This window comes from Xyrauchen texanus, chromosome 3 (assembly GCF_025860055.1).
Source record: "Xyrauchen texanus isolate HMW12.3.18 chromosome 3, RBS_HiC_50CHRs, whole genome shotgun sequence".
Taxonomy (NCBI): Eukaryota; Metazoa; Chordata; class Actinopteri; order Cypriniformes; family Catostomidae; genus Xyrauchen; species Xyrauchen texanus.
The window spans coordinates 55900916-55926272 of NC_068278.1; the positions used below are offsets into that span (position 1 = coordinate 55900916).

Consider the following 25357-nt stretch of genomic DNA (forward strand, 5'->3'; position numbering starts at 1 on the left):
TACGGCTGTTCAGATCAGTAGTTGTTAATATCTGATATCTGTTAAACCTGTATAAACCTACATGTGATTGGTGAAAGACTGCCTCTGATATTCTGTAATTCTTCGAAAAACGGTTTCACATAGTAGAAACTAAAGATGTGTAACATCAGAGAGCCAAAGTTTACTGACATATATGCAGTGTAGATCAAGTTACTCTAAAAAGTAATTAATTACAAACTACTAATTACATCTTCTACAGTGTAATTAGATTACTGTGCTAATTACCTTTATGAAAAGTAATTGCATTACTTAAGACTTATTGCTTTCTAAAATCCTGATCAACCTCGACCAGATGAAAAATACAAGAATAGACATGAAACTGTTCTTTTGATTCTCTCAAATAAATCATATAAAATCAAAGAAATTAGTCAAGAATTGAATCGGGCAGCATTAAATTAGAAAACATGTATTTTAACATTAGATGTTAAATTTCACTATTGTTTTATATAGTTGTTCTAGAGTCTGTACAGCATTTAACACAATTACATCAGAAGTAACTAATTCAATTACTGAAAAATTAAGAGTAATCCCTTACTTTTTTAATGAAAATAAATTACAGAAATTAATTACTTCCAAGTACAATGAAATTATTTCTTGGATGCTTCGCTGAACTAAAGTTGTACATTATCAAGACAGACAGACAATTACTTGCCTAACATATCACAAACTTATGAATAATACCATATAAAACAATATTGACTACAATTTATTACAATAAAAACAGAATAACAGTAATAAATATATAATGTGAGAGGTGTCAAATTTAAATAATGTTAAAAAGTATCATTATAGCATGTGTATAAAATATGAAAAATTAGCACTTTTAGCGTTGTCATTGAGTAAGCAAATGCTGCTGGATTAGCAAAGAGTGTCATGATGCTGAAACAGGTGTTTCACCTGATGAACATCACAATTAATCTGCAAAGCGATGTGAAACTAGTAAATACTACAACTAAAATCCCATGCAATCGCAATATGTTGGTTGAAGCAGTAATATTTCCAACATCCTATCAGACCGTACTGCGAGAAAATGTAAAACTATTATTAATATTTTAAGTATATATCAATTACCCACATAACTGAGTATATTCCCAGCACATATGGTTATCGCTGTTGTCCCTGGCAACTGCAAAATGTGTGTGTGTGTGTATATAATTTAACAACTAACTTAAATGAACAGTTCATTCTCTGGGTCAGGAGCCAAGATTCTTTGAGTGTATATAAAGTAATTAGTAGTTCTAAAATAGAGTTCCCTGATGAATGCTATTAAATGTCGAGTATTACAGAAAACCCAAACAAAAAATGTGTGTGTCACCCCCAATAATGCACAAATCATCCTTCAACATCCTTCAGTAGCAGTGAGAAATGATTTTATATCAATTCAGGGAAACAGACATGGAAAGACATTTTAATAAATAGAAAATACATGAACAGTAAAACAGTAATAATTTTTATATTCATTCAGACATTTTGCATCGTTTGATCATCAAATAAGAGACCATGTTTACAGTACAAATAAGAGCTGAATAGTTAAACCAAGATGAGACATTTTGTGTTTAGATTTTCCTTGGTAACTTTAGAATCTGATCTATTGAAGGGAGTTCAGCCAAAAGTAAAATTCTGTCATCATTTACTCACACTCATGTCGGTACAAACCTGTACGACTTTGTTCCATGGAACACAAAAGTTAGGCAGAATGTTATGGATTAATAGTCTCAGTCACCATTCACTTTTATGGTTCTTTTTATTCCATACAATGAAAGTGAATGGTGACTGACTAAATGTTCTGCCAAACATCTCCCTTTGTGTAACATGGAAGAGTTATACAGGTTTAAAATTACACAAGGGTGAGTGAATGATTACATATTTTTCATTTTGGGGTGAATCGTCTTTTTAAACACTGAACAATTAAATAAAATACTAGTAAGAAAAATGGAGAGACTTTTCTGTTGTGATTTACTGGTCAAAGAAGTTATCATCCTGAGGTTGAAAAGTCAGAGGTCAAAGCAGGGCACACAGGTCAGAGTATGAAAAGCAGTACAGGCACTGTTGAACCCTCATGAATCTGGTTGACCCATATCCTGACAATTTTCCCTTTTTAATTTAGGCCTTTACATTCTATTACATTTTCTAAATATAATCTTTAACTTTCAAAAACGAATTCCAAAAGAACGCATCCCTTATTTATTTCCCTTTTCAGCCACAAGTACAACCTGTAATAATAATCACTTTTACATTTCTGTCATCATTTACTCACCCTCATATCACTCCAAACGTATGTGAATTTCTTTCTTCAGTGGAACTTAAAAGGAGAAATTTTAAAGAATGTTCATGCTGCACTTTTTAATACAATGAAAGCATTTAGTGACATCAGGCTGTCAGGTTTCAAAAGCAGTCCATATGACTTGTGCTCTACGTTTCAAGTTAATTGAAGCCATTCCAGGGTATGATATTGGCTTGTGCCAAAAATGAACGAGACACAGTTCACATTAAATTGTTCAGAAATGATACCCCGTTTCCATCTGGTATTAAGATGCGTTTTGGGTGAGCCGATCACATGTGGTCAGGGCTAAATACACGTCTAAATGTGACTACATCACATTTGAGGTGTAAACGCTAATGCGGCCTTTATGCGTTCAGGCAGCAGTCAAGTCCCACCCCTCACCTGTCAATCAACGGCTTTAAAAAGGAAATAACCGTCCGATCGAGGAAAAACAAAACAAAAAACAGATACATACACAAGCACAAGAACTTCACAGATCTTTTTTAGTGTCAACACAGATGAGAAGCACAAACACCCGAAGCTCCTTTAATACAGGTAACCACTAAAACAACGGATAATTCTGCTTGACATCTGTGCTTAGATTAAATTTCAACCGCATCTGGGAGAACCAGCACACCGGATTTTCGCGCTTTCTTTGTCTTTTCTGACTTTGTTGCACTTTAATATCATGCAGTAACACTGATATAATGATTGAATGATGAAACGGAGACCATCCCCTCCAAATCCGAACACAAGTGGTCACAGAAGACGCATTTAAGTGACCAGGTGTAACCAGCCATGTGTCTCACCTGTGATCGGATCACCTTAGACGCATTATAATACCAGGTGTAAACGGGGTCATAAAAGTTGTATTTTTTTTTATAATACTCTATGCAAAATTTTCTGATACTGAGCCATATGATAGCTTTGTATGACAAACAAACAGAAATGTCAGTCGTTAGTCATGGACAATTTCCCCTCTGTCGCAGTTCTTAAATCTCCTGCCGTGACAAGATCTGTCAGGAGACATGTGAGAACAAACGTCCAAGCCTGGCGCCATTTGTGAACTTGAATGTGATTTGAGAGCTTGACTTTTGTTGTATGGAAATGAGCAGCGTAAATATCCCACCTAACATCTCTTTTTGTGTTCAATGGAAGAAATAAAGTTATATGGGTTCACAACAAAATTATTCCAAGAATATTTTTGGGGTGAACTAACAAACGCACACGTTGGTGCGGCTAACTTATGAGGACTCTCCATAGACAAGCACTGCACAAACTATAGATTCCATCCCATAATCATGACCCTACCCCTAAGCCTAACCCTCACAATAAACTTTCAGCATTTTTTCATTTTCAAAAAACAGTTTAGTATTTTTTTTTTTTAAGCGATTTGAATTATGGGGACACAAGAATGTCCACATTTAAAGCATAATACCGAAGTATATAGTTCAATACGAAGTATATAGTTCAAAAGTGCAAACAGTTTCACTTCCTTGTTTTCTTTGTTTTCATACATCATCAAAGATGTGGGCACGAGATGCAGAGGTAGAGAGATAATGCCCTCCAGCGTACCTACAGAGAGACATAAACATCTATTAATAATGAGTGACTTTTGTTAAAGGATTATTCCGGTTAATCACAAGTTAAGCTCAACCAACAGCATTTGTGGCATAATGTTGAATACTACAAAACTTAATTTTGACTCATCCCTCTTTTCCTTTAAAAAAAGCAAAAATCACAGGGCGTTCTGAGTGACTCCCGCCAGGTCTCCTAAGCAACCAAATTGGCCCGGTTGCTTGGGAGGGTAGAGTCACATTGGGGCAACCTCCTCGTGGTCACTATAATGTGTGGTTCTCGCTCTCATGGGGGTGCGTGGTGAGTTGTGCGTGGATGCCGCGGAGAGTAGCGTGAAGCCTCCACACGCGCTACGTCTCCGCGGTCACACGCTCGACAAGCCACGTGATAAGATGCGCAGATTGACATCTTAGACGTGGAGACGACTGAGATTTGTCCTCTGCCACACGGATTGAGGCGAGTCACTACGCCTCCGTGAGGACTTGGAGCGCATTGGGAATTGGGCATTCCAGATTGGGGAGAAAAGGGGAGAGAAAAAAAAAAAAAGAAGCACCCATCATGCATAGTGCCCACTTGGACATTAAAATACTCACTGTTTCAAAAGTAGACATAACTCAGAAAAGGTTAGTGATTTTATCACAATACAATCATGTTTACATGCATATTAAGTTAAATGATGATGTAATATCAACAAACTGTAAAATTACGATTTAAACAATTTTACTGCTCAAATAATATGTGACTGAATACATGTGCCTCACTGTCTGTAACCTCAATTGTATTTTTGGTAATCAATTGTATGCCACAAATGCAGTCGATTAAGCTGAACTTGTATTGAACCTGGAATACTCCTTTAACATTTACTTGAAAACAAATGTTATGTTCGAAAGACTGATTTCCTAACAAAGGATTCTAAAATAACCGAATCATAAGATGCAGCTTAAACCGTCGCTATACTGAAGCTACTTTTCCACCATCGGGCCGAACAGTTAATGCTGCTGAATTGTGCCGTACCGTTCCAGGCTTAACAACATGGTTAAGATTTGTAATGATTGAGTAAGTGATCAATCTTGAGTCACAAGGTCACTAAAGCAGTTCCACAAGTGAGGTTCTCTGTCCAGAGTACGATTAGCTAACCGTGCTGAGAAATCCAGGCCGGTAACTGTTTTTAATCATCTGTAGCTTACTGTTTTCAAGTGGAAATGCTACTGGAACCGCTACTCACCGTGCTCTGAATCGTTCGGCCCAATGGAAGAAAAGGAGCATAAAAGCGACAGGCATCGCATGCTTGAAGCAGTCAACAATTGGAAGAATTCAAGCTTCCAGTAATAACCAAATAATATTTTGTGAGCTTTAAAACTGACCTCCTATTGTCTGTCTCCAGTGGTTCATCTGCATTGAAGTCCAGTGGTTCAACATCCTTTAGTAACTCAGCCTTGTCGCTACGATCTCTTCGAGACGGAGCTGCCACACACACAAACTCAGAGTTCTTCATCTAAATCTTAATAATGACATAAGTGCCCAAAGCACTTTGCAGGAGTACTTCCCAGTAAATGTAAAGCTGGAGGTAAACAGTTACTCTAGCGTTTTTGGGACAGTGGGTCTTATTCACTAATTATGTACAAGTCTCCACACATTTTTTTTTCCCATAATATTCTTTTCTAGGGATATCTAGTTTTAAGAATTTAGAGACTGTTGTAAATATTTCAATTTCAAAAGTATTTTGCATAAATAAATGGTACAATGTGTACCCCATAAAGGTACAAAATGCCCCTGAAAATCAATATCAGGATGCAAATATCAGCTCAGATTGAAATAGTTATTTTCAAACACCAAATTTGTTTTACCCTTGTTCTAGTGTTATTCAATCCGGATTTTCTAAATGAGGGAGAAGTGCGCTAGAAGTTAGTAATTAGCATAATACACGCCCAAACAATCTCCAGATCATGGCTTTCTGCACAACCTCACCTGTAAAGTCATTCGTCACTTTCTGCATGCACAGCAAGATTTATTTTAAAATGTTGACTTTCAAGTTTGGTTGCTCTGTCAAAAATCAAACTTGGTAAAAATCAAACTTTGATTGAAGAAAAATACACTGCCTGGCCAAAAAGTTGCATGCTCTAATATTGAATTGGACCGCCTTTAGCTCTGATTACAGCAAGCTTTCCCTGTGGCATAGTTTCGACAAACTTATGCAATGTTACACCATTTATTTCCATCCAGATATGAATACATTTTTTGCCGAGATCTTGAATTGATGACGGAAGAGTTGAACCACTCCGTAAAATCTTCTCCAGCACATCCCAAAGACTTTCAATGAGGTTAAGGTCAGGACTCTGTGGTGGCCAGTTCATGTGTGAAAATGATTCCTCATGCTTCCTGAACCAATCCATTGACCACATGACCTTTCTCCATCGCTCCACAGTCCAATCTTTATGTTCCCTAGCAAATTGAAGTAGTTTTTTTTCCTGATTAGCCTCACTAACAAGTGGCTTTATTGGGGCCACACAGCTGTTTAGCCCCAATCCTGTAAGTTCTCATCCCATTGTGAATTTGGAAATGGTCTTACTTTCAATATTAAACATAGCCGTAAGTTATATTTACATTTATGCATTTGGCAGATGCTTTTATCTAAAGCGACTTACAGTGCACTTATTACACTATAGCAACCTGGATTTAAGTGCCTTGCTCAAGGACACGATGGTGGTGGCTGTGGGGATCGAACCAGCAACCCGATTACGAATCGAAACTGATTACCAGTTATGTGCTTTTCTACGCCGCCACCACCACCACTCCCTACTGTCAATTTTTTAGTGATCTCCAACCACATTTCTTTCATGAAGCTGATGGTTCACCACTATCCCTCCAGGTTTTAATAATGCATTGGACAGTTGTTAACCCAATTCCAGTGATTTCAGCAATCTTCTGCAGGCCAATAATTTGCCCCTTCAGAAACACAGTAACATATATTTACATTTATGCATTTGGCAGAGGCTTTTATCCAAAGCGACTTACAGTGCACTTATTACAGGGACAATCCCCCGGAGCAACCTGGAGTTAAGTGCCTTGCTCAAGGACACAATGGTGGTGGCTTTGGGGATCGAACCAGCAACCTTCTCTTACCAGTTCAGTACCTTAGCCCACTACGCCACCAAGCTCGTTGTAGATTCTGGGATATTTCAGACCTTTTTGTCAAATGAAACCCACTGGGTGAATACATTTAATAACATTCCTCTACAATGGTGACGGTGAGAATTCAGGTGAATGTACCTGCATGGTCTCCCGGAGAGAACTACTGTGATTGTGGTGTGGATGATACAGGGAGACTGGAGGATCAACAATACTTGTTGTCATGTTGTACTTTAACACACTAATGTTCATCCATAGAGAAACGCTCCACTATTACATTGACACCCGCTTCATCTTTTCAAGCTGTGTTTTTTATTCTGTGTTTCCAAATCTGACAGGACGTGACAAACAGCGTGCAAGCGGAATTAACACCTACAGACAGTCTTTTCTTTATCTACTGGCGGGATTACTGAACGCATTTGTGCTGAAATTGATTCATCGATAAACGTAATTCATCAAATTATTAATGTAGAACAATCGATCATTGATTATTTATTATCAATCCTGGTGTTCACACTTGAATAGATGCAGAAATGTCTAATAGCAGATGGGGCTTGTCAGTACTTCAGCTAAATGGGGTCAATTTGAGGGTGCATAACCTTTAGGAAACATATCGATTTCTCTATGCATACACCCAAATCCCAAGTTTAACTGAAGTAATTTGTTAATTTTATCGGATGATGAATGAGACTCATTGAGTAATCATCCTCACCTTTGACAGTATCTGTGCTGGAACTATCTGCCTCCTTCAGCTCTGAGTATGCACTTCTATTCCTGCCTCCGTATCTCTCCCTTTGGTCAGTATAGCGCTCCCTCCAATCCTGACAGAGAAGTCATGAAGGAATTTATGATTATCAGCACACTGATTGCACTCTATTCTCATCATTACATTTGAATGAGAATGGAGACAAACTCACTCTTCGTCTGCTTTCTCCATCTTCTGTTCTCTGCCGTTTCCTCCTCTCTGAAGATAAGACAGGAGGAAAGATTTGAGAAGATCATAACTCTGAGAACAGTGGAGTAATAGGAAAGAAAGGAGGGAATCTGTCGCACCTCTGCAAATGAGTTCTCTCCCCTCGTCCACGAGGTCAGAGGTCAGATAATTATCCCCCATAAACTGCTGAAAGCCCAGCAAATTCAGACAGCGTGTACCCAAACTAGCAAACGCATGAGAGAGAACATAAACACTTAAAGGAATTGTCTGGGTTCAATACAAGTTAAGCTCAATCGACAGCATTTGTGGCATAGTAATAATAACTAAAAAAAGGCACAAATCTGGGTTCCAGAGAGGCACTTATAATGGAAGTGAATGGGACAATCTGTCAACTTAAAAAAAAAAAAATAAAAAAAAACGTTGTTTTTTTAAATTATATCCGTGTTAACGTGATTTTAGTGTGATAAAATTGCTTGCTAACAGCTTCTGTGTACTGTTATAGCCAATTTTACAACTACTCTATCATGACAATGTAATTTCAACAAACCCTAAAACTGTCAAAATTAACATTTTAAACAACATTACAGCTCAAATAAGAATTCAAGTAAGTGCTTTTATACAATTATAACCTTCACATTTCTGCCTTTTTAAACCCTCCAAAAATTGGCCCCCATTCACATTGTAAGTGTCTCACTGGAACACAGATTTTTGTTTCCTTAAAAAAAAAAAAAAAAGGAGGGGCAAGTCAAAATGTATTTTATAACATTTACATTTACATTTATGCATTTGGCAGACGCTTTTATCCAAAGCGACTTACAGTGCAATTATTACAGGGACAATCCCCCCAGAGCAACCTGGAGTTAAGTGCCTTGCTCAAGGACACAATGGTGGTGGCCGTGGGGTTAGAACCAGCGACCATCTGATTAACAGCCCAGTGCTTTAGCCACTACGCCACCACCACTCCACCACCATTATAATAATCAATATTATGCCACAAATGCTGTCCATTGAGCTTAACTTGTATTGAAGCTGGAATATTCCTATAAGAGTCTTTAAGAGTTATTAACAAACAGTATTTTGAATATTTGAAAGCCAAATATGGGAGAATCTACATTTGAGTTACTTCTAACCTGAAGTAAGTTGCAATGCAGAGCAAAACAATGAGCATGGGGTAGTAGATATAAAATCCATTAGCAATGAAAGACAGGACCTGCATGGATCCCATTATCTAACACAGAGAGAGAGAGAGAGAGAGAGAGAGAGAGAGAGACACATTTGAATGAAAATAGATGTAGATATATACACACATAGGTAAATACTAAATAAGCTGTTTGTGGTAGGGCGGAGGACGGGTCCGGGTCGTGATCATACACACCCGGTCCCTTATCAGGCTAATCAAGCCTCCGAGAGGGATAAAGGCCGACTGCGGAGGATTGTGCAGGAGAGAGAGATAGTTTACAGACATGTCCGTCATGTGTGTGTTGTTGTCTTTTCTAATGGCCTGACGAGATCCATTCCAATTCTGTCGAAGGGGATCTCGATCAACGGCAGCGGGCGCAATGGCGCTATTGGGGTGGCCGGTGGGTTCACCAACTGACATTCCAACTGTTTCGGCAACACATGACGGACATGTCCGTAAACTATCTCTCTCTCCCGCACAATCCTCCGCAGTCGGCCTTTATCCCTCTCGGAGGCTTGATTAGCCTGATAAGGGACCGGGTGTGTATGATCACGACCCGGCCCCGCCCTCCGCCTTGCCACACTGTTATATACTAATTATTGTTATATTGTATAAATAAAGATAAGCAAATTAAATCATGGGTCCTTTATTTTAAATATATAAGAAAGTCAATCAAAGGAAGTATATATTTCAGGGTACCTGTGTACTCCATATGTATTGGTCAGAGTGATGTGTTTGTGTGACTTACTGATGTGTACGCTGTCTGCTGTCTCTGCTGGTGTGAGATGGCGGAATCCATGTGAATCACTCCCAGAAAATTCAGACACAGCGGAGGCGTCAAACGACAAAATAACCTGCAGAACAAACCGAAGTAAAACACAACAAAATAGAGATACAGCGACACATCAAAACAACTGAGATTATAATTTTTTTTTTAAACAATTATGAATAAATTATGTTTCATACATGCCGCTGAACTGAAGACTGTAGGCGTCCGTCTGATGGTGAGGAGCCAGGTAGTAATAGTTAAAGACTCTGATTCGGAACACAGTGGAGTAGACGCAGTAACACAGGAAGAATATGGTGACAAAGCACGCCATCTAGTGGACGAAGGAAAATAACATTTTAGAGAAATACCAATTTTGTAGAAAGAATGATTCTAGGAATGAATGTTTGAACATGGACTGTAAAGGAATTTAACCACTGTCTGTGAGAAGACCCCATGAAACCATAAAGACCCCATGAAAACAAGAGTTTTGTGGCATTAGACCACGTGTTTTTGCTCTGAAGTCATCATATGCTAGTGTACTCATCAGTCCCTCTCAGTACACATAGTACATATTTACAATCTTTCTCTCCCAGGAAAACAGACCGGAAACTTTGATGACTCATGCTGCACTACACAGATTTTTGTCCAATCAAATGCTCTCAAGAATGAGAACGTCCCTCCACCTGCAACTAGGGATGTCCAGAACGAGTACTGATACTTGCTTTTTGGTTCTCGCAGATACAGAGTCCGATACCTTTTTTGTTTTGTTTTATTGTTTCTGATATGCAAATGCTGTCTATTATTCAGCATTATTTTGGAAATCTAAGGGGAATTTTTTTTTCCATGCACTTCTGAATGTTAACATGTAGAGCCCTTTGACATAAATTATTTTCCCCTTCAAATTCATTTTTTTTTTATTTTTTTTTTATGTTTTAAAAAATGAATTCTATATTCAACAGTTTATTTAAATTGCATCATCAAAATGGTGTCTAAATAAATACAATAATAATTTCAACATAATATTGCATATAACATATTAATAAATGATTTAATTATAAATTAAATATGTATTAATCTATATATTGTTTTCTAATGAAGTCTTTAATTTGTGCGCTGAATGTTTACACAATGACATTCGTTCGACGGATGATATTGTTTTTAGATATCAAAGCATTTTTAAATGTACGAGTACAAGCACATGTGCAAGTAGCCCCACATGGTTCATGGCTGTGACTAAACTAAATTTTATAGGCTATAAAAAAATGTTTTTTTTTAAATGTCCCACCCAAGCTTCCCATTTCAACAGGAAATATGTCAATGCAGGACAGTGCTCTGACATAGTCTAGACTCGAGGTCCTTTCCTGATCATTTCCTGTCTCCCTCTCTATTTACACCTCCGATAATGCTACAAAATGTATATCAAATAAAACAGTCCTCATTAAACCACATATTTGTTTTTTGTCTTTAAGGCTGCCCGGCTTCTGAGGCTGTGTACCGCTCCAATAGCAAGGCTGTACAGCCTCAAACACAACTAGTCGAACTGACAGTCCATGTTCAGAGCACTCTAGTCCACTGGATGACCTATAAGTGAATGTGTATAATTGTGCTAATGTAATACTCTCCCACCTCTATATAAACATAGTTGTAGTCTCTCTCTGCGAGCTGGATAAAGACAGCGAAGAGAGACAGAATGGGCTGTGTGCTGAAGAAAGTGCACTCAGACCAGACCACTGCTGCAGAGAAGAGACACAAAACCACAGCCAGCACACGATAACACCAGCGCCGGAACACACACTCCCAATACCACTCTGTAGGACACAGAGAGAGATGAGTCATGAGTACAACACCTATACAACACAATACTGCAATGGTTTGTTCTGAACAAAACAAACCTAGCTGAATACATCTTTTCTCTACACACACTCATTCATTGTGTGACGAATTTCTTTAAGGTCATGGGTAGGTCATCACATACGTGCTGAAATTGACCAAACATCAACAGAAGACGAAACACTATAGCGTGTCTTGTTGTAGTTGCCTGACATTTGATAAGAAAACAATGGATATGGCAATATCGCCCTAAATATATATGTGACAGGGCAGAGGGCGGTGCCTAATCAGGCTAATCATGCCTCAGAGAGGTATAAAGGCCGACTGGAGAGTGCAGTGGGACAGAGAGAGAGATTTCTGGGCAGCTGTCCGACACCTTTGCGTGTTTGTCTTTTTGTTTAAGTTGTGTATTAAAATATAATTTATATTCTCAAGCCGATTCTCGCTTCCTCCTTTCCCTTAATCCCTTTACACTGGTGTCGAATCCAGAAAGAAGGAGGGATGCGCCGTAGTGGAGTCCTTGCCACTACCATCCACCCAACGGAGCAGCCGTGGCCATCCGCCGGAGGACAGAGGAGCACGGCCGCCTGAGAGCGGACGAACGGCCGCCGACCGCGAAGGGAGAAGGGGCTCCTAACCGACCGCCTGGGCGGTCAGGGCCGCTGAAACGCGCCGGGGTATGAGACCGCCAACCGCGAGCAGGGATGGGCTCCTGGCCGACCGCCTGGAGAGGGAGAACTGGTGCCAGGGAAGGGGGAGACCCCTTCTGTTTCCCCAGAAAGCGGCGGGACGTTCCGTCCACCAGGGGCTGGAAGACTGCCTCCGATCCGTCCGGGGAGGTGTGGCTGTTGTCCGTTGGAGGAGTGGCCAAGGACCAAGCTATGGCGTATCGGAGAACCGGTGAGTTTTTTTTTTTAATGTTTTTGTTATTTGGGCATGATTGCCGTTACGGCGTGTAAGTGCCACATTTTTTTTGTTTTCCTCACATTGTCCCCTCCCTCATCCAGGTAGATGGGGATCACCTGCCGGCAGAGTTTCCCTCACTAATAAGATGCAGGTTTTTGCACTGAAATACTATATGCAAAAGTTGCGCAACTCTTTAGTGAATCTACACAATGTCTTGAAATGGACCCATATAATTAACAGCAGATCCAATTATTTTTCACTTGGGCTTTTACGCTGTAGAGGGATTACAGGTTCCATGTACTCACAGTAGGTGTGAATAAAGGTGTTATTGTAGTAAGAACAGAAAGGTATTGTAATCCACAAGAGTTGTGTGGAGGTATTCACAGGTATTCTCACCCACAACGGGAGTGTACAGGTACTTGCTGATCCATCCAGGTGGTTCGGCAGTGGGGAAGCTGTGAATGAACTGGTGGGTGGAGCTCGTCTCATTTTTGGCCACATCCTCTAAGTGAAACGCCTCGTCCAACAGAATCTGCCACTGCACATGTGTGCGGTTATGCCTCTGGACGGCATAGATCACCTGAGGGGAGAATACAAATGCATGAGTATAAATATAGAAACATGTTTTGACATTAATAAGGTGTATTTAAAGACATATTTTTAACTAAATAAGAAAGTGTACCTCAAGGATATTTGATTATTTGGTGCTTTAAATTAATGTTAGGGCTGTTAATCTATTAAAAAAAAAATTATGGATTACATAATATATTTTATTAATGAATCAAATGAGTCCCAATTAATTGCATTTATCATCATTTACAGAGGAAAGAAGATAATTCAAAGAGATTGCATTGTGGCAGAAAGCATTGAAAAGACATTACAAAAAACTACTGCTATTTAGGTGGTACTTCATGCTTGAGTTGCTTCGATGGTAAGAGTATCCCTTCTTACGAAGTTTCCATATGGGTGAAGGGGTATAGTTCATTGTAGAGGTAGACCGATATATCGGTTTTACAGGGTTATCTGCAATAATCAAATCTGATCAGAATTGTGTATAATCCAATTACAGAGTAATTAGTTACTGTAATTAATTAATTTAGTAAAAAGTAGTGTAATGCATTACATTTTAAATGTGTGTAGTCAATTACAGCTACTGACTTTAAATTGATTTATATTACATTTACATTCATGCATTTGGCAGATGCTTTTATACAAAGCGACTTACAGAGCCCTTATTACAGGGACAATCCCCCCAGAGCAACCTGGAGTTAAGTGCCTTGCTCAAGGACACAATGGTGGTGGTGGCGGCTGTGGGGATCGAACCAGCAACCTTCTGATTACCAGATTACCAGTTATGTGCTTAGACCACTACACCACCACCTAATAATAATACATTATTTCTAATGTATTATTTAAGTCAAATACTTGAATTATGGCCCCGTATCGAGTCATTGTGAAGGAGAAATGTGAGGTGCTGAGTGTTATGACTTGTGTGTAACAATAACCAGCGAAGAAATTCGAGTGGTGGTAGTGTAGTGGTCTAAAGCACATAACTGGTAATCTGGTAATCAGAAGGTTCCTGGTTTGATCCCCACAGCCACCACCATTGTGTCCTTGAGCAAGGCACTTAACTCCAGGTTGCTCCGGGGGTGATTGTCCCTGTAATAAGGGCTCTGTAAGTCGCTTTGGATAAAAGTGTCTGCCAAATGCATAAATGTAAATGTAAATTTAGACATTATTTTGAATATGTTGAGCGAAGATTTTTTTTACAAAGTAAATTAAAAGTAATTAGTAATATGATTAATTTTGCAATGAAGTAAAAGTAATCTGATTACAATTTTAGATAAATAATTTGTAATTTGTAGTGGATTATTTTATTTTTTTATTTGTATGTATTTGTATTATTCCTCCATGTTCCTCTGTGGCAATTACTGGATTATTCTACAGTTAGAATATAATATAACAGCAGCTTCTAGAAGTAAAATAAAAAAAATAACATGTGGATTTGCTGTATTTAAATCTTTTATCATTGACAACAGTCATCCATATTTGTATCCTCACTTCGATGCATACTTTATTTTGATTAGATAATCAAGTGTACAAAAATGTAAGCAAAAGGCACGCAAAGAAAAATGCGCCTATTTGGAGATGTGCCCGGGCATGACATATATCGTATCTCCAGCTTCAAATCTTGTAAATAATAATAAAGCATATTCCTCATTAACCCTCATCTGGTTAAATGTATATAAATGCAAAACCCTTTGTCTGGTGAAAATAGAGGCTATAAAAAGCTTAATTTGGTTAATACTTACATACAAAGCATTACATAGGGAGCAAATCCTCTGTAATTTCAAAATAAGAGTCCCTGATGTGTTTTGGGCTTGCTTAAAGTAAAAAAAAAAAGTTCTGGGTTATGCACCAAATCTGAAAATGTTCTGGTTATTATTAGAATTTTGGTTGAACATGTCTGTGCCCATCATAGTAAGAAAATACCTAATATTTTGTCATTCTATAAATCGATTTCCAAAACTATCGGCTGATTAATCAGTTTTCGGCCTTTTCCAGTACCGGCAAAACCCACTATCGGTCGACCTCTAGTTAATTGCGTAATTTTTTTAATTAAAATTAATTGACTTAAGATTTTAAATTTTTAACAGCCCTAATTAATATTGATATGGATGTGGCTCAATATTATATACGTTTACCCTTTTATGCAGTTTGACTAAACTGTTTTTACTAGGATAAGGGTTTCCCTTGTCATCAAAGTCCTCATAATCGTCCATGTTCCTGCCCAACCTTTCCTGGTACTCTACAGGACACTGAAAATGACACACAGGTGTTAATGCAACAGAATATTTTCAAAAATATATCTACTTTATTGTACATATTTTACAAATGCACAAAACGCTGAGTACAGCAAACCAAACGTACCTTTCTCAGAATCGTGTCAATGCATTTCCTCAGAGGATGGTTGTATTTGATAGTCTCATTTACTGTTCTGACATCCTGTAAAAGAGAGGAGACGCAAGTATCTTTTATTTTTTTTGATGTGATAATGCATGCAGGCTCAATATAAAACATGGATCAATACATCACTGATATTTCACTATTTTGTGACTATTGGCATCAACCATGCCTGCTTGGCCAGTTTATAGAATAAGTTCCCTCTTGTGTCAGTTCCAAAATCTACCAACAATACGAAAATGTGAATAAATATTTAAAAAATTCTGTAACTTTTAGGAGATCTGATGTCCTATTATTAAATAATAAATAAACATATATTTAACTGGCCATTGGCCACCCTGCTCTCTAGATATTGGCCATGAAACTTGGCATGTCGCGTTCAGTATCGACACATGCCAGAACTAATGGTGTTCGGAATCAATGATGCCAAACCTGCCACGACACATCTTGACTCACCATGTTTTAATATGTGCAAATTCCAGATTTAAAAATAGGATTGCATCTAACGATTATTTTGATAATCAACTAATCTACCGATTATTAGAACGACTAAACGAGCGTGTCTGCGCCAGAGTGTACATCGGCAGGGTGCAGTTTCAGTTCCTCATATAGATTTGGAACAACATGAGGGAGAGTAAATGATGACAGAATTTCTAAGTTGAAGTACACTAAAATCCTCACACTTTCTCACCTCCATGACATCCTCCAGGTTTTCCTCGGCGTCTGCTTTCTCCGTCATCAGTTTTGCTGCTTTAAAATACGTCTTTGCCAGCAGTTGCCCGTGGCATGATGCCCTCCAATAAGAACGTGGGATTTCCACTAGGCCGTATCCTAGCAACAGCACCAGCAAAAACAGCCCCCAGGTATTGGCTGCTGTTATGCCAATTGTTCGCAAGTCATACCTAAAACACGTTTAGTTATGTTAGCTTAGGAAGGGAGATGTGAAAAACCATTGGCCTACAAATTAAATGTATTTGGAGTGTTTTGATTGGTTGTTGTGGAGCGAAGAGGACGGGACACAGACCAGGAGAGGTGCCACTGTGGACTGACCGCCACGTAGATGAGCAGAGAGCAGAAGATAAGCAGGTATGTGCCATAATAAATGGCGTTTTCTATCAGGGCTGTTTTTATCTTCCCTGAGATAGAGAAACCTCCTGATCGTGCATACGACTGCATGAAGGGAATCAAGAGCCTACACACACAGAAACAAAACAATCACAGTTGTTATAACGTTTACAAACCATTTATGTTTAATTCTCTCATCATTTACTCGCCGTCATGCCATCCCAGCAGTGAATGACTTTCTTCTGCTGTAGACAAAAGAATATCTCGGCTCTGTAGGGCCATACAATGCAGGTGAATGGTGGCCAGAACTTTGAAGGTCCAAAAAGCACATAAAGGCAGCATGAAAGAGATCCATACAACTCCATTGGTTTTAATGCATGTCTTCAGAAGTGACATGACAGGTGTGGGTGAGACACAAGTCAATATTTAAGTACTTTTTTACTAACTACCCTTTCACATTTCACATCTCGCCACCTACTGGCAGGGAGGACAATTTACAGTAAAAAAAAGGACTTAAGTATTGATCTGTTTTTCACCCACAGCTAACATATAGCTTCTGAAGACATGGATTTAACAACTGGAGTTGAATGGATTACTTTTATACTGCCTTTATGTGCTTTTTGGACGTTGGTCGACGTAATCGAAATGCCACAATAAAAAATTGTCAGCAAAACAATTCGTTGTCGAATAGTTGCCATTTAACTTAACATGAGATCACATTAACCACTAATGAAGAGAGCAGCACCACAGCTCGTGCCTGACTGAGGAGAGGAAGAAACATTTTGAAACAGCTTCAGGTGATGTAGATCGCAAAGTATGAGGGAATAATACAAAAATACCAAATAAGTAAATACAGAAGCACACTCGTTGTATCTTAAACAAAACTTGCGTGTCAAGCATCTTTAAAGGAAACACCCCAGCGTTACATCTTTAATGCAGTTAAATTTAAAGCGTTATAGCTTTATTAAAGTTCAAATAATAAAGAAAGCAGGTCATGTACATTAACTACAAACTCCAAAACTGTCATTTCTCTGTGCAATCAGAGCCTCTTCTATGAGTTGCGCAAAGTGTCCTGATCTAAGGAGGAAGAGACTGAAACTGCACCCGGCTGATTAAATCTGTCACGGGGACGCTCATCCCTCGAGCACGCATGCAGATTATAACGTGATGGCTCGCGACTTATTGAATCATAATACAGTATATGTGTCACTATGCATTTATTATCGTGAAGAAAACTGGCTTATTTAATAAGATTGAGTTTGTTTTTTGTTTTAAAGATGGATTGAAGCGAACAGACAGGTGAGAGAGGGTAGTCTTCACCAAATTATACATGGCAACAAAATACAAGTTTTTTATTTGTTTTGGTTTTGGCTTGTTTTCCAATATAAATACCTAAAACTCCTTAAAAACAACAAACATTTAATTTAGCTGCTATACTGCAGAAGAAAAATTGTTATCTGAGAATGTTGAATATAATATTAAAAATACAAATATATTTAAATATCTAAAAATCCTTTAAAAAAAAAGATGCATTCACCTGAGAAGCAGCATATAAGATATTTAGACGTGCTTTTAGAGAATAGATCTTGACTATATGTATATTTTGTCTTTACTGCACTCACAGAATTATAACCAAGTGAATAAATATATACAAAATACACTTATATTTAAAAGATATTCTCTTAAAACAAGACTAAATATCATATATGTTGCTTCTCAAGGATCTTTAGACAATTTTAAATGGAAAACAAGACAAAAAAAAAAAACAGGATTATTTGCAGTGAATGTTTTACAGAATTAAACTTAATAAAAGTATTTTTCCCTGTTTAATGTCCGTGAATGTCTTTTAGAGGTATTTTTAAAAGATGATTTTATCCTCTTTATAGTTAGTGAGCATGTTTAATACAATATTTTAAGTCGGGGAACAAGCTAATGATGATTAATCGTTGCAATAATCGCAGAATAGTCCAATAATCATTCTAATAATCGTTAGATTAGTCAATTAACAAAATAATCATTAGTTGCTGCCCTTCTTTAAAGTTCTAGTCACCATTCACTTGCATTGTATGGACGTCCAGAGCTGAGATGTTCTTCTAAAAATCATCAGGTGTGTTCAGCAGAAGATAGAAATTCATACACATTTAGGATGGCATGAGGGTGAGTAAATGATGAGAGATAATTTGTATTTAGGGTGAACTATCTTTTTAAATATTAGATGCTTCATGTCAGGTTATCAGTGAATAACAGCTTAAATTTGGGAATATAGCCTACGAGTCATATGGAGGACTTTTATGGTGTTTTTATTTGTAATTTTACAGCTTGACAGACCCAGTTTTCCATTTGCTTTTTAAGGAAAAGAGCATGCAAGGTATTCCACCAAATTCACATTAATTGAGAATGACATGAGTGTGAATAAAATGACAGAATTTTCATTTTTGTGTGAACTATCCCAATATCCCCCAATGCTAGTAGCACTTCCTGATTCAGCAGTGACTTAATATTGTAAAAAAAACAAAAAAACAAACAGCAGTGACTGAATTTATATCACACCATGTTAGAAACTGTGATGTCCAGTACACCACCCTCCAGAACACGGGCAGAATTCCATCTGGGATGTAACTCCAAGGCTTATGACAAGTCTTCAATACCCTATAATCAGAAGTGGTGGGGTGAAGTTGAAAAGCTAATGTAGTATAACTGGATAAAACTGTCAAGTAGTAAAGTAAACATTAAAGTCCTAGCACTGTTTGTAGAACAGCTTAAACAAATTGTAGGGCTTTACTTAGCAAAATAGCACATTTCTTTACCTTTGTGTTGGAAATACAGAGGAGTTGGAAGAATTATCAAGGTTAAAAGTGTTGCTTGTCACCAGGTGGACCTGATTATCAATCTTACACTGGTTATATATGGTCTGCAGAAGCAAAGAAGAGAAAACACATTTCAGAAGTTGAAAATAAGAGAACAGTGGCTTAATCGAGAGGCCATGACACCAAAACATCCTGGTTGACAAGAGGTAGTAGTAATTAGTATTTGTATAGTGAATTGCATGATTGCCATCAGTTCGTGTCAGTCACACACATGAAACTAAAAGCCTTTTTGTAAGTCACTCTGTATGAGCATATGTTCAATGCATTAAAAATTAAGTTCAGCCAAAAATTCATAGTTTACTCGCCTTCCAAACCTGTACGACTTTCTGTCATGTCTTTCAGCCTTAGTCACCAATCACTTTCATAATATGCAAGATGCAATGAAAGTAAATGGTGACTGAGGCTAACATTCTACATCTCCTGTTGTGTTTACCAAAGAACAAAGTGCAGGGTCTCACCGTGCTGACGTCCAGCGGAAGGATGAAGACGATGAGGAAGCACAGGAACCAAGCGAGGAGGGTGGCGAACAGCACCATCCGCTGCTGTTTGCGGAAATCTCCATAACGATGCAGGAGGAAGAGCGCGAGAAAGAATACCACCACCACCTCCAGCGCGAGCGCCATGCCACTCATTCTGACTGTGCTCTCTTTCTCAATCAGTCAGACTGGCACAGCAAACGGCATCAAGATTAGTGAGCTGTGTGCACAAAACAATGACGTCATGATTCGTAAAAGTATGTCAAATTTTTATAATAATTACAAGCTCATCTGAGCCTTAATATCAGGATTGGCAGTCTGTCACTGAATCAAAATAATAATAAATAAATAAATATCACGAAACATGTCCGGGTCAACTTTCACCCAAAAATCTAAAGAATAAAATCTATATTTTGCATAAAGAAAGTTAAGCCTATTTTGATGTTTTCTATAACAAATATCTAATATGCAACTACTGTACAATCTGAAGTAATATACCATTTATATGTAAATGTAAATTAATTAAAAAAATAATAATAATTTGCATTATGGTAATGAGAATAAGTGTGGTTAATGGCTTAATTGTTATGAAAATAATATCACAAAAATGGTGCATTGGTCAAAAAAATAGGTTTGATTTTATATAAGCAAAATATTACTTTCTTATTTCTTTATTTTTGATTTTGGGATGAGATATAACATGTCATTTTCTTGAGAGGTTTCGTGAGATAACTGAATAAAGTTTAAAATAAAGAATGAACAATTACAATTTTTCACAGTCAACCATCAGATCCTACTGTCCACCCTTTCTACTCTGGGCATGATAGGAACTGTGCTTCACAGGTTTAAGTACTAACTCTCAGGTAGGTCCTTCAAGGTAGCCTGGAGAGGTGAGGTGTCCAAATCACATCAACTACATACTGGGGTACCTCAGGGCTCAGTGCTTGTGCCACTTCTCTTCTCTATTTACACAACATCACTGGGACACATCATTCAAGCACATGGGTTCTCTTACTACTGCTATGCCGATGAGATATGCGTTACATTCTTGAGTTCAAAAAACTTGGAGCACAAATGCGATATAAGGGATCTCAAGATGTGTTTAAAGATTGAGTATTAAACTATATTTAACTTGACACAGTGACCTAAACATTTTATTTTTATGACGCAAGACCCGAGACGTGACACAAGCATGTCTGACGGCAGTCGTATGGTCTTTACCTCACAAATATTTAATTAACAACAAGGTTATGGAGGTGTCCTTTAAACTGTTACACCGTTTTTACCCTGTCAATCTTTATTTAAGAAACATGCTCCCTGAAACAGATCCACTTTGCTCCTTCTGTAATGCTGTAGATGAATCTGCCACAGTTTTTTCACAGTTTTGATAACTTAAGTTAATATTTTCTGATTAATCTGTTTATTTTTCTTGCCAAGTTTTATATACATAAGTGTACATTTATGTCTATAAAGCCCCTATTTGCCCTTTTTTGTAAAGTCTTGAAATATTATTTAAATACTCTTTGTACCTCCAACAACTCCAAAGCTTTGAAAACCATTGCACTATGTAATGAATATAATGTCTTGGCATTATTGTAAAATATATCTGTAGTATTGTGTACTATGTATACCCCTGGCTTGTTTCTAAAAAAAAATAAAATAAATGTCTGATGCAGGTGTTCATTGATGGGTTCTTAAACAATCCCTCATAATAAATATGCAACTGATTGACAAATTCACTTGTGAAATGTATTGCTTTGAACTGTGTGCCAATGATTGACTTATGATCAATAATATGGTAATAAACAATACATTGTATTCTAAAGCCGCTTTTTCTCTTATCAATGATTAACACTTCTGCCACGAGAATGTAATGCATTTTAATTATCTGAATATTTTTTATATATATATATATATATATATATATATATATATATATAATTTTATAAATATTTAAAGATAACTATGTATCATTATTTCATGGTTATATATTTAATTATTGTTATATGAGGGGCTTTCTCAGCAAATATTTGTATATGCGATTAATCGCGATTAATTAATCGGGATACCATGTAATTAATTTGATTAAATTTTTTTATTGATTGACAGCCCTTATAAATACATATATATATATATATATATATATATATATATATATATATATATATATATATATATATATATATATATATATATATATATACGTGCTATATGGCCCTACACCAGCACTGCTGTGATTAGGCGGTAGGCCGAGTGCCGTAGGTAATTACAGCTGTGCTGATGTAGGGCCATATAGCACGATTGCGAGTGTGATATTGCTTACGTACAACAGTTCAATGAACAAGTACATTTTTAAAAAAAATTAAAAAACTGAGTACGGCCATAAAAACACATTTGAGCATGGAACTACTTTATGACGCGACCAGAATCTGCTGTTGGTGGTTCAAAACAAATGATGCGTTCAAGCCTCAGTTATACATTTTCACTTCAGAAATACTATCATGGTTTGTGCGGTTTCTAACAAGTGATTGGATAAACAAGGATAGACAGATGGATGTGTGTTTGTGTGTGAGAGAGAGAGAGAGAGAGATATAGTGTGCAATCATCTGTTGCCACACCCAATCAGAGATGCTTACAGCTTTCTGAAGGTCAGCTTTCTTTGGAATATAGACATCCAAGCAGGGTATTCCTCTCAGGGTAGCCAGTGCGCCAGTGTCATTCACTATAGAAATAGCGATGTCCTCCGCCATTTTAAACAGTATGTATCCAATGTGGAAACTCACGGAACGCTGTTCTATGCGCAATGACTAACGGATTCACTTTACGTCACCAAGTGGCTCATTTTGCACACAAAAATTATCTTTTGCCACCACCTGCTGGCTAACATATGTAATTTCAAATATAAAGACAGCAACTCCTATGCACTATGCTTACACTTTAGTTTAGAAAAGCACGAACACAAGCAGAGTGATACACACACAGTGAAGCCTCTGAGTGCTGATACTGTCACACCATCAGTGCTCATGGAACGTCTCTCGTCCAATCAGATTCGAGGACCGGAACTCACTGTTGTGTGTGTGTGTGTGTGTGTGATATATATATATATATATATATATATATATATATATATATATATACACACACATACATACATCTTGTTGCACTCAACTCTGTCTTGGATACTACTTTTCTGATGCTAGTGAAATGTTGTAATTCAATATTTTTCATACTGCTGTATTATTCCTCTTTTGTAAATCGCTTTGGATAAAATCATCCGCCAAATTAATAAATGTAAATTAGTTAATACAAATTATTAATTCAGTTAAAATTAATATGATGTATAACTTTGAATACAATTTGATTGATTGATCAGGTAATAAAACTTTCTTTAAAAAAAATAAGAAGTTTTTAAATAATTTTTAAATTATTCCCTCAAATATGTATTTTAAATCAACCCATAAAGAATTTAACAGAATAAAGAAAGATGTATTCCCTGAAACACAAGAGCCATATATTTTCATATTTAAATGTATATCGCTTTGAAGATGTTGTTTTTATATAATGATCTTTCGGCAGAATAACAAGAAAATTGGTCGATATATTTATTTCGTGACACGTAATCGTTGCATAATTTATAATATATAGCGTTTCGGTCACAGCTACCGGAAGTTCACCACAATTTATGTTAAGATCGACAATTACATATTAAAGAAAGAAGTAAGGAAATAACTTACCTGTTAATACAGACTATCAGGGCAATATCTGGAGAAAATGTTAACTAGGTCCGATGTGAGAGAATGGTTACATCTCGTGATAAAAATTTAAGCAGCCCGTGATATTTGTGTACAGAACCTCTAGACGCGTCACGTCATTGAGCGGTTAACTTCCTGTTCGCGTGATGCACTATGGGTTATGTAGTTTTTAGTAACCCTGTTTCTTTAGGTCATTTATTGTCTTCCTGTCCTGTTTACAGTGAAAGCTTTTGTAAAATGGAAGCAAATAGATCTGCTTCCATTTTACTAAAATGCGTTCTGCGTTTAAAAAACAAAATTTAAATCACAAATTATTAGCAAAAAGTAAAAATGATAATAATAATGATAATAATATGCCAAACTTGTGACGTCATTTAAATGTTCCTTTTCATATTTATGAATTATGTAAAGGCCTATGATGATTTTAGAGATTGTGTTTCCAAAAGAGTCTTACAGTCTTACTGTACATCTCAATGTTTGTTTTTTCTTCTCATTTGAATGCTCTAAAACATCCTCTCTAACTCTGTTGAAGTTATGCAAAAATGCTCTTGACTATAGGTTCAGAAAAGCCCAGACCGAGAGATCTTCTGCCCACAACGAGCCCAGAAAATGAACGCAAACTGCTCTGTCTTCCAGCAAACACTGCACTTGACCGATCAGATCCAAACTCAGATTCTCCAGTAATCTGAGACACAGCTCCCAGTCATCCGTACAGTCCATATTACCCACAGAGTCCAGCAGTAGAGAGGCCAACACATCAACAGACTGGATCCAGTCCTGAACATTCAAACCTGGTAACTCCATTTAAATTTAAATGTCCTTTATGTCAACAGATGAGACAGAATCAGTTCAGCATTTGCACTTTTGCAGTGGCAGCAGTTTTCAGAATGTAACAGGTGTGCTGGTACTTAGAAAAGCCATCTGTCTCCTCTGATCTTTAACCCTTTAATACTGTACTTTAGCACCAGTGGCGGCTGCTGGTCTTTCAAAGAGGGGAAGCTCATTTTCGGCCTACATTATAAACTTATTTACTCCATTTTTTGCACTAAATCAATCTTAGGTGTTACAGGGACAATCCCCCCGGAACAATCTGGAGTTAAGTGCCTTGATCAAGGACACAATGGTGGTGGGCATGGGGATCGAAAAAGGAACCTTCTGATTACCAGCCCTATGCTTTAGCCACTACGCCACCACCACTTTTACCTAATAATAGTATATGTATGTATATATTATATATTATTATTAGGTAAATATTGTGGTTATTTTTCAAGTATTTACTTAATACTACTACTACTACTACTACTAATAATAATAATATTCTTTTAAGCTTATTTAGGTCGGCTAAATCTGGCAAGAGGTATTTTTGGTCCAGCTCTTATTCCTTTAGATATGAAAGATATCTTAAAGTCTCTGAAGATTTCGATTTCACATTTACCTTTATATTTAAGATTGATTTTTAAATCTATTCTTTATATTTAAGATTTACAGGATATTTAGATATTGCATATAATTTAATATTATTAAATATAATTTTTTTTATATTAAATGTAAATATTTTTTTTACATGTATTTATATTTAATTGATACTTTAATACCATAAATGTA

At 37.1% G+C, this 25357-nt stretch overlaps 1 protein-coding gene across 1 annotated transcript; it reads right to left on the reverse strand.

The window, feature by feature from the left end:
- Window positions 1–1319: 1319 nt before the first annotated feature.
- lmbrd2a (LMBR1 domain containing 2a) lies at window positions 1320–23863 on the reverse strand. The gene is made up of 18 exons (XM_052112766.1): window positions 23735–23863; window positions 19983–20220; window positions 19465–19568; window positions 19208–19306; window positions 16617–16784; window positions 16284–16494; window positions 15560–15634; window positions 15334–15447; window positions 13025–13208; window positions 11519–11700; window positions 10090–10223; window positions 9872–9977; window positions 9074–9171; window positions 8063–8166; window positions 7927–7973; window positions 7722–7830; window positions 5245–5344; window positions 1320–3877 (listed from the first exon to the last, which is right to left on the reverse strand). The coding sequence occupies exons 2-18, from the start codon at window positions 20154–20156 to the stop codon at window positions 3814–3816; spliced, it is 2073 nt and encodes a 690-aa protein (XP_051968726.1). The 5' UTR covers window positions 20157–20220; window positions 23735–23863; the 3' UTR covers window positions 1320–3813.
- Between the last annotated feature and the right edge of the window lie 1494 nt (window positions 23864–25357).